The sequence below is a fragment of the Elgaria multicarinata genome, chromosome 18 (assembly GCF_023053635.1).
Source record: "Elgaria multicarinata webbii isolate HBS135686 ecotype San Diego chromosome 18, rElgMul1.1.pri, whole genome shotgun sequence".
Lineage (NCBI taxonomy): Eukaryota > Metazoa > Chordata > Lepidosauria > Squamata > Anguidae > Elgaria > Elgaria multicarinata.
The window spans coordinates 21,471,608-21,481,760 of NC_086188.1; the positions used below are offsets into that span (position 1 = coordinate 21,471,608).

General features: G+C 48.3%; 1 protein-coding gene across 1 annotated transcript; it reads right to left on the reverse strand.

The window, feature by feature from the left end:
- Positions 1–1,277: 1,277 nt before the first annotated feature.
- On the reverse strand, positions 1,278–9,538 carry LOC134410881 (glutathione S-transferase theta-1-like). The gene is made up of 5 exons (XM_063144389.1): positions 9,301–9,538; positions 5,744–5,831; positions 3,325–3,475; positions 2,228–2,404; positions 1,278–1,541 (listed from the first exon to the last, which is right to left on the reverse strand). The coding sequence occupies exons 1-5, from the start codon at positions 9,410–9,412 to the stop codon at positions 1,341–1,343; spliced, it is 729 nt and encodes a 242-aa protein (XP_063000459.1). The 5' UTR covers positions 9,413–9,538; the 3' UTR covers positions 1,278–1,340.
- Between the last annotated feature and the right edge of the window lie 615 nt (positions 9,539–10,153).

Sequence of the window (10,153 nt, forward strand, 5' to 3'; positions counted from 1 at the left end):
TGACGGAAGCCTGGTGGAACCAGGGGGAGGCGGCCACCTCTGGATAGACGCTTCATAGGAAGGGCGCACAGGAGGATGGTGCAGCTCAAAGAGGCCGTAGTGCCACGCAGACCACAGAAACCTAAAAAGGGCAGGACTCTGCCACAGCAGGCCAATGGGTGGCAATGCTGGGCCCCAAAACTAATGTAGTGCCAGAAATATGCTGTTATACCCCAGTCCAGAACTCTCAGGGCGACCTTGGGGCGGAAAACAAGACCAGGGAGGCCTCCAGCTGAGGAAATACTGTAATAATGGCTGACTTCAATTACCCTCACATTCAATAAATGCATGTTCCTGTCACACCTAAGAGGATTGGGATCTTCACTGCTCCTCTTCTCTATAGTCACCATACTGAGCAGTAGCAGTGGAGGCCAAGAGGAAAAGACGGGCAGCCACTACCATCCATTCCTGCGCTGCTGCATCTAGATGGGATAAATCATCAGTGACTGCTGGCTGGGTGGAGCTTCCTTGAGAAAAGTGTAAAATGGGCAGCAGAGGCCTTCATTTCAGGGCAGGCACCGAGCATAGGTTTGTCCTCAGGCTGAAATAAGGGCAGCTCCTGGGCCATGTTCAAGGGAAACAGTGGCCGGGACGGGTGAGGGGGAGCATACCCATGAAAGGGGCAACAGGAAAGAATGACAAGAGAGAGCAAGCCCCTGCCCTGCCCTGCCCCACAACTGTCCCATCATGCGATGCCTATAAGTTCAACAGTCTGCGGAAGAGAGAGAACTGCGAGTGGCTCAAAGTTCACCAGCCCTGACCTTCCCTCCCCACTGATCCAGCTTCATGACTTCCCTTTACATGGATGAGCAGAGAGCCAGGAACAGCCCCAAAGCCTCTTTGGGGCAAGCAGCCCCATGCTTAGTTAGGGCTTTTAACACATGTATTTATTGGGAAACCCATAACTGTGAAGATTTATGGATGTCTCATGAAATCTTGGGGACGAGATTCGAATCGACATTTCTAGAAGTGAGGCTCACCCTGCCCAGAAACAGTCTTGAAAATGGCACCAAGAGGTAGGAGGGAAGGGGCCATGTCCAGACTGGTCTTGACTCACCTAAAGCTGGACACCTAAAGCTGGACACCTTACTTGCAGCTCTTACTGTGCCTCCAGTACAAATATTAAGCATCCACATGAATTCTTCTTTCTGGATAATAAAAAAAAGTTGTTATCCCCACCCCCTTAAGCCCCAGAGAGAAAGTGGGCTCTGCAAAACAAGCACAACTGCTTCATTGAATGGAGAAGACCCAAAACTTTATTGGTGCAGCTTTATTGAGGGAGACGTCACCATTCTTGGACTTCATTTCACATACTTTAGCAAGACTTGCTTCAGTTGCTCTTTCACTTCAGGTGGGACACGGTCTGTGCTCATCTCCTTTGCATTTAAGAGTGGTTCGTGGGCCTTCAGAAAGAGGTCCTTCCCAATAGCTTCTTCTACTCTGCGGTGCCATGCTGCCAGCTTGGGCCTGCCTTCAAAGATGTCATAGCCAGCTCCTAAGGGCTGCAGAGAGAAGGTGGTTGAAGTGCTGGTTACCCCAGCTTCTTCGCTGTGAGACTTCAGTGCTGGGACTAACTATATGAAGAATTCAATGGGGCAGAGCAGGGGCCAGAAGCCAATGGGAGAACAAGGATTTGTTGGTGCACCACCAGAACCAGCACCCACACTCAGGACTCCCCTGCGCTGCTTCCAGGACCTATAGGCCCCTTCCAACTCTGCTGTTCTATGATTCTATGAAAGCTGGATCAGTCCACTGGGTAGTTAGCCCAGCATGCCTGGCCAGCCAGATGCCTTCAAGCTCCCAGAGCCAGGTCTCCAGGAGTACCTCTCCACAGCACACCTACATCTCTTGTTCTGTACACTACCTAGATAGCTGTCTGATGAAGGGCAGCTGAGAAATCTTTAATGAATAAAAATCTACACCTGAGCCAAGTAGTCCCAGCTGTTGCCCTTTCCTCCTAGGGTAGTGGCTCCAGCCCCTGGATCACCTGGGCTGCCCTTTCCCAGGACCGAAACATCCTTTTTGAGGCATAGTGATAGAATCATCAGCATACCTCTGGCTACTACTAATACCAGGAGCCTCAAGACCAGCCAGGCACCAGAGGCAAGTGTGTTTCCTCCCAGAAGGCACTATTTCCCTGAACCACAGTGCCACAGGGGGCAGCCAGGTGACCCTGCCCAGCACTCACCTGCATGAGTTCTGCAATGGCTACTAGGTCTGCCAAGGAGACCTCACAGCCAGCAATGAAGGGCCTGTCTTGGAGGAATTTCTCTTCAAACAGGTTCAGCACCCCATGCAGATCCTCAACAGCTTCTTCTAGCTTTTCGGGCGGAAGGGGCTGGCCCAGGAAGAGCGGCACCAAGGCCTGTCCAAAGGAGGGGAAAACAAGATGCGTCTCTGAACACCACATCACGCAGCCTGCACGAGCCCTGGGGACAGGAGGCTGTGTGCGCATTGGGAGAAGGGCTCCCGCTGCCCCTGCCCAACAATGTGGTCTCCTGCTCATGAACAGAGTTCTGCTTTGAAGACCAGGCTTTTATTCAGCCATGGCCATTCAGCCCACAGACATGTGAACAAGGTCCCCAGGTTTGTCTGCTTCCCACAGAAGGGGAAAACAGGATTCTGAGTGGCTGGTTCAAGGCCAGGGGCTGGACCTGCCCCCTTCCCTTGGCGACTGAGAAGCAGAGCAGGGGACTTGGGGGAATCATTCAACTCTTGGGGGAAATTATTGTGATGAGGTCTTTGCTCTGGTTTCAAGGCTCAGGTTAACGCCCCCTCCCCCCACAATACATTGGGTCCACACATCTAACCAAGAAAGCCTTGCATCCTTCTCAGCAGGAAGCAGACAGACACACAGACCTGGGCAGGGAGTCATCCGATGGGGCCCCCCTGCCTTTGGAACGCAGACCACCCTCATGGCTATCATTTAGGCGCCAGGCAAAAGCAGGTTTCCCCAGGCTTTTAGAAATGGCTGATGTTTGCATTTGAACTTGCAGCAGCTTTGATTTTACTGCCCGTTTGAATGGATTGTTGCTATTTTAGTTTGCTGTGTTAAGTCTGTGTGCTGTATTTCTTCTTCTTCCTCTTACTGTTTCTTACTACTTTGTTAGCCACCCTGGGAACATTCATTTATGTTGGCTTTAAATTGTTAGAGCCAATTAAGAAATGTGCCTCGCACACACCTGGGGCCTCAGAGCGGATGCTACCCTTCCATTTGTGTAGGGCAGGAGTTACAGCAGGTATTTTGCCCCTATAAAAATGCAGCTGTGCTAAGAGGGCCCTTACCTTGGCCAGGAACACTTTGCTGCCGTACATCCGTGTGGCCGTGTGCTGCCAAGAAAGGAACTCATCCACACGGGCTCGTTTTTGCAGATTAGAGGGATACCAGTGATCTGGGGCGTTGAATTTTCTTGCCAAGTACAAAAGGATCGCAATGCTGTTTGGGGAGAGCGAAAAACAAGAAGTGATGGGCAAGCAGACAGCAGCAGGATAGAAAAGAGCTCACCACAGACACCCCGACTGTTCAAATATGGGACCCGGCCGCCCTCCCCTGCCACACACACACTAGGGGGTCCGTGGATGTCCACCACAGTGAGTGGTGGGATGTTCTAAAAAAGCCAAGGATGGGCTTGAGGGCCCTGCCCCCCGCCAGGGCAGAAGCAGGAGGCTCAGGGCCTTAGGGTGGCCTCATGGTGCTGCTCCTGCCCTCCCACCATAACACGGGGGACGAGACACCCTGAGACTGGTTTGGAAATATTTTAGGCCACCTTTAAGAATAAAACCCCTGTCAAAATAGGTTACACAACAAAACTTTTTTTAAAAAAGATATCCAAATAGAATAAAATTAATAAACACCACCAATAAAAATAAAACAAACCGCCAACCTAGAAAACACGCATCCCATAAGAAAAAGCCAGAGAAAACATACGGGGCTTCCAGGCTGCCAGAAAGGCTGATGACGAAGATAAACCTCTCTTGTAAAGAGGCGGGGTGGGAAGTGAGGAGACCTGGTCAGAGTCCACACTGGAAAACAGGTGTCTGCCTGTCCATCTCCTCCCAAGCTTTTGGCCATAACCCACCAGCAAGGCCTTGAAAGCTGAATTTTCAAAACCTGATTTAGGGGTGGAGATCGTTACCTTGTCGTGGTGCTGGAGCTTGAGCACCTCAAGGATGCCATGAGCTAAACCGTGAAGGGACACCCAAGACGGGAAGGTCATGGTAGAGAGGTCAGACTAAATACGATCCTTGGGGAAGGTAATGGCAACCCACCCCAGTATTCTTGCCGTGAAAACTAAATGGATCAGTACAACCAGAGATATGTCCGTATACCATCGGAAGATGGGACCCCCAGGTCGGAAGATGGTCAAAATGCTACTGGGGAGGAACAGAGGATAAGTTCAACTAGCCCCAGATGTGATGAGGCAGCTAGCTCAAAGCCGAAAGGACGGCTAGCGGCTGACGGTGCTGGTGGTGAACGACGAATCCGATGTTCTAAAGATCAACACACCATGGGAACCTGGAATGTAAGATCTATGAGCCAGGGCAAATTGGATGTGGTTATTGGTGAGATGTCAAGATTAAATATAGATATATTGGGTGTCAGTGAACTGAAATGGACTGGAATGGGCCACTTCACATCAGATCACCACGAGATCTACTACTGTGGACAAGAGGATCACAGAAGAAATGGAGTAGCCTTCATAATTAATAATACAGTAGCCAAAGCAGTGCTTGGATACAATCCAAAAAATGATAGAATGATCTCAATTCGAATTCAGGGTAAGCCATTTAACATCACAGTGATCCAAATATATGCCCCAACCACAGATGCTGAAGAAGCAGAAGTAGATCAGTTCTATGAGGATCTGCAGCACCTACTGGATAATACACCCCCCCCCCCCAAAAAAAAATGTGAAAGAAGAAAGTGCAATAGCTGGGTTGCAGTTAAACCTAAAAAAAACCCCAAGATTATGGCAACCAGCTTGATTGATAACTGGCAAATAGAGGGAGAAAACGTGGAGGCAGTGACAGACTTTGTATTTCTGGGCGCAAAGATTACTGCAGACGCTGACTGCAGCCAGGAAATCAGAAGACGTTTACTTCCTGGGAGGAGAGCAATGACAAATCTTGATAAAATAGTGAAGAGCAGAGACACCACACTGACAATAAAGGTCCGCATAGTTAAAGCAATGGTATTCCCCGTAGTAACCTATGGCTGCGAGAGCTGGACCATAAGGAAAGCTGAGCGAAGGAAGATAGATGCTTTTGAACTGTGGTGTTGGAGGAAAATTCTGAGAGTGCCATGGACTGCAAGAAGATCCAACCAGTCCATACTCCAGGAAATTAAGCCAGACTGCTCACTTGATGGAATGGTATTAAAGGCAAAACTGAAGTACTTTGGCCACATAATGAGAAGACAGGATACCCTGGAGAAGAGGCTGATGCTAGGGAAAGTGGAAGGCAAAAGGAAGAGAGGCCGACCAAGGGCAAGATGGATGGATGATATTCTGGAGGTGACAGACTTGACCTTGGGGAAGCTGGGGGTGGCGACGGCCGACAGAAAGCTCTGGCCATGAAGTCACGAAGAGTCGGAAGCGACTGAACGAATAAACAACAGAGATTTCCAGGGTTTTAAGTGGACGCTTTGCGGGTTGCAGGGGCTGGTTGCATCCACCCGAGCCCAGGAATGGTACTGGATCCTTACCTCTCTGCTAAGGCGAAATCACCATCTTTCAAGGCAGGCACTTTCCTCAACACATTCACTTTGCTAAAGTCTTCTCCCAACTGTTGCCCTGTGGGGATTGACAAGAAGGATTCCTAACATGGAATTTGCCTTTTTCACAGCAGCCACACACTGTGTCAGCCTTTTCATCGAGAGATCCACTACAACCCCAAGATCCCTTTCCTGGTCAGTCACTGCCACCTCAGACCACATCTGAGGTGCCACCTCAGACCAATATGCAAAATTAAATCATTCCCCCCTCCCCTCTTAGTGTGCATCACTTTATACTTGGTTATATTTAACTCCATTCACCCAGTTAGTGCTTCAAAAGTCCATTTTTATTTTAACCATCATAAATAATTTAAACTCTTCAACAAACATGGCCAATTCACTGTCCAACTCCAGACCGTTTATGAACAAGTTAAAAACCTGATCTCAATACAGATCCTTGAGGGACCCACCTATATAAGTCCACCCATTATGAGAACAGTCCATTTATTTTCACTGGTTCCTGTTCTTTAACCAGCTACTGATCCATAAGAGGAACTTGACCCTTATCCCATGACCATTAAGTTTGCTTTGGTGAGGGATTCTGTCAAAAGCCTTTTTGAAGTCTAAGTAAGCTTACATCGACCAAATCACACTTATCCATATGCCTGATGACACTGCCAAAGAACTCTAAAGGCTTAGTGAAACTTACCTTCGCCAAAGCCATGTTGTTTCTTTTTCAGCAAGACTTGTCCCTCCTTATGCTTGGTAATTTTATCTTGAATAATGTGCCAATTTCCTCAAAACAGATGTTAAGCTAATCATCAGCCTCTCACTTCCTAGATCCCTTTTTAAAAAATTGTTGTTACATTGGCCAATCTCCAATCCTCTGGCACAGTGACTGATCAAAGAATAGTAGAGTTGGGAGGGCCTTATAAGGCCATCGAGTCCAACCCCCTGCTCAATGCAGGGGGCATGTTAAATATTGTTCTTAGAAGAGCAGCAAATGCACATTCATTTAAAATATTTCTAGACTGCCTTTATTGCACTGGTAATCTACCCAACAACAATAAAATAGACTGTTAAAGTACTAGTGCAAATTTAATCGAAACAAGCACTGGCATTATAAACATCTGGCTTAGACAGCATCAAAAACCTACAACAAAACATAACCAGGGAGGTGAGAGTAAACCATTAGGTTTTCACAGCCTTTCTAAAAGCCTAAAACCATGAGTTATGCTTGATGGCAACCCATTCCTGAGATGTGGGGGCTACTGCGGAGAAGGCCATCTCGTGTATTTGCCCACCTAACTACCCTCAAAGGCAGGCAAGTGAGAAGGGTCTCTGTTGCTGCTGGTCTTAAAGTATGAGTGCGCTGATGGGGTGAAGCCAGTCAAGTAATTTGGTTCCAAACTGTTTTAAGCTTTTAAAGGTTTGAATGCCCAGGATCCCTTAATAGACTGGTAAGTTGACAAGTCTCCTCCGGCAGGCCATTCTGCAGTCTGGGAGCAGCAGAAGAGAAGGTCCCCTGGGTAATACTTCTCAGCCTAACTTTGACTGACTGAAGTAGATTCTTCCCAGACCACCTGAGTGTGTGGGGTAGATTGTATGGGAGAAAGTGATCCCGCAGGTAGCCTGAACCCAAACTACATAGGGCTTTAAAGGTGATAACCAAAACTTTATACTTTACCTGGAAACTAACGGGCAGCCAGTGAAGATTTTAAAACTGGTGTAATGTGGTCACCCCTAGGTGTACCGGTGACCAACCTGGCTGACATATTTTGAACTAGTTGAAGTTTCCGGACTAGGCACAAAGATAGCCCTATGTAGAGCGCATTGCAGAAGTCGAGCCTCGAAGTGACCAGCGCGTGCACTACCATCTTTAGGTCTTCCGAGTCTAGGAAGGGGCGCAGCTGGCGTATCAGCTGAAGCTGATAGTAGGCACTCCTGGCCGTCACATCTATCTGGGCTGTCATTTGGAGCGACGAATCCAGAAGCACCCCCAAGCTGCGAACAGTCTTTCAGGGGGAGTGTAACCCCATCCAGAACTGGTTGACACACCTCTAAACCCAGGTCAGAGCCCTTGACAGCGAGCACCTCCATCTTGTCTGGATTCAGCTTCAGTTTGTTTTTCCTCACCCAGCCCATTACTGCCTCTAAGCATTCCTTCAGAGGAGACACACTATCCTTAGCTGACGCTGTTGTCGAAGGCATAGAGAAATATATTTGGGTGTCATCAGCATACGGATAGCACCCCGCCCCATGGCTCCAGATGATCTCTCCCAGCGGTTTCATGTAAATATTAAACAGCTTTGGGGAAAGGATGGCACCTTGTGGTACACCACACAGCAGCTATCCCCAAGCATCACCTTATGGAACCGGCCTGAGAGGTAGGACCGGAACCACTGAAGCACAGTGCTCCCAATTCCCAATCCCCTCAGCCTATGTATGCCAGTTGCTAGGGAACATGGGTGGAAGGGTGCAGTTGCCCCCATATCCTAGTTGTAGGTTCCTGGTGAACAGAATGCTGCACTAGCTGGATTCTTGGTCTAATCCAGCATGGCTTTTCTTACACTCTTAGTGTTTGTTGTATCAATGTGTAGGGGCTTATTGTTTCTGTTTTTATTATATATACAATTTCAGCTGTCGGGAGACTCATAAATTAATGATAAGCCTCTTTATCATGAACAGAACACACATTACTGCAATACCTCCTCCTTTGGATTCCTCCTATTTCATTCTCGTTCTCAAGATCACCTTGACTATTCTGGTCAGTGCTGTGTTACTTTGAGGGATTATTGCTACTCACACATTGTATGGAGACGTTTCTAGTTTGACACTATGCCCTTTCTGACCTATTTATCTGGTATATTTATACGCCACCATTATGTCTTTCCCTGCTCTTCCTAACAGGTTTGCAGCCAAAGATGCCCACATCCCATTGGGATACAATTTCTGATGTTCCCAACTGCATTGTTCTCCTTTAAAACCAAGTTAAGGAAGGAAAGGAACCTCTCGTGCAAGCACTGAGTCATTACTAACTCTTGGAGGGACGCCAGCTTTCGCTGACGTTTTCTTGGCAGCCTTATAGCACGGTGGTTTGCCGTTTCCTTCCCCAGCTGTTATTACCTTTCCCCCCGCTAACTGGGTACTGATTTTACCGACCTCGGGAGGATGGAAGGCTGAGTCGACCCAAGCCGGCTGCCTGAAACCAGCTTCCGCTGGGATCGAACTCAGGCCATGGGGAGAGTTTCAGCCCCAGAAACTGCTGCTTTACCACTCTGCACCACACAAGGAAATAATCCTCCTTCAATTGCCCTTGAAGACTCTTGCATATCTCCTTTGATGCACCCTGTCAAATATGCACCAGAAGCCAATCAATGTAAAATAATCCAGAATACCTGCAAAGTCTCAAATAAGGTATTTACAGCACCCCTTTCTCCTCTTCCAAGCATGCTTTGGAAGCGCAGAGAGGGGGGAATGCAAGGCCTTTCCCACAGAGGTTACAAGTGATTGAACATCTGGACCTCACTTCTTTATGAATCTCTCACCTTGGATTAGCTCCACATGCTTGAACTCAAAGGGAATGTTGTTTTTCTTGGCAAAGATGTAGACTGAGCGGCAAGGCTGGGAGATCAGGTCCAGGTAAAGCTCGAGAACCATCGTAAAGGCAGCAACTAGAGGACACAGGAGGTGGGACGTCTCCCCACTCTCAGGAATCAGGTCTCTGCAACTCCTCTTCTAACTTTGCCAGCACAACTCAGCTGGAGTTAGTTTGCATCAATGGACAGAGGCCTGGGATTCCCTCCCCCCAATCCTGTCCCGCCCAATCGGACATGTTTTGCCAGAGATGTGGTCAAAGTTCACAGATACGGAACCACTGCAACTTCTACACAGGGGGAGGAGGGAGCTGGGGATCCATCTGCAAAACAGGTTCAAGAGGAAGGCGACACAAGCCCAAAGAAAGCCTATCTAGGCTGCAGAAAGGGCCTTGGATGGATTGCTCTCATAGCAGAAGCACGGCCACCTGCAGCCAGAATCACGAGCCCAGACTTCTCCAGAACTGGCCCCGTGTGTCTCGTGTTGTGCCAGTAGCGTTCCACAATCGTTTTTGCATTATGACACCTAGCAAGATAAATAAATAAGACGACGTCACTGCAGCACTTTTATTGCTTTGCTTAGACTTCGCAAATCCCAAGGTTTTCCAGAAATGTACAACAGCCATCTTCAAAAATATACCCTGGACCTGAAAAGGTATGCAAGAGGGCAACTCAAGAGATTATCGTGGCAGACCAACTTCTTCACAAGTGAGGACTGAGGTGGTCGAGGCTCTTTAGTTTAGAAAAAGGACACCGAAGGTTCAGAGAATGATTTAGAATCAACTGTGACCCGTTTCTCCTACTT

What these genes read in the sequence shown, in the direction of transcription:
- LOC134410881 (XM_063144389.1), bottom strand. Translation starts at nt 9,412, where the DNA reads ATGGTTCTCGAGCTTTACCTGGACCTGATCTCCCAGCCTTGCCGCTCA. An exon ending in GATTTCGCCTTAGCAGAGAG is followed by an intron (nt 3,476 to 5,743) that starts GTAAGGATCCAG and finishes CTCCCCAAACAG; the next exon opens with CATTGCGATCCTTTTGTACT. An exon ending in CCATTGCAGAACTCATGCAG is followed by an intron (nt 1,542 to 2,227) that starts GTGAGTGCTGGG and finishes TTCTCTCTGCAG; the next exon opens with CCCTTAGGAGCTGGCTATGA.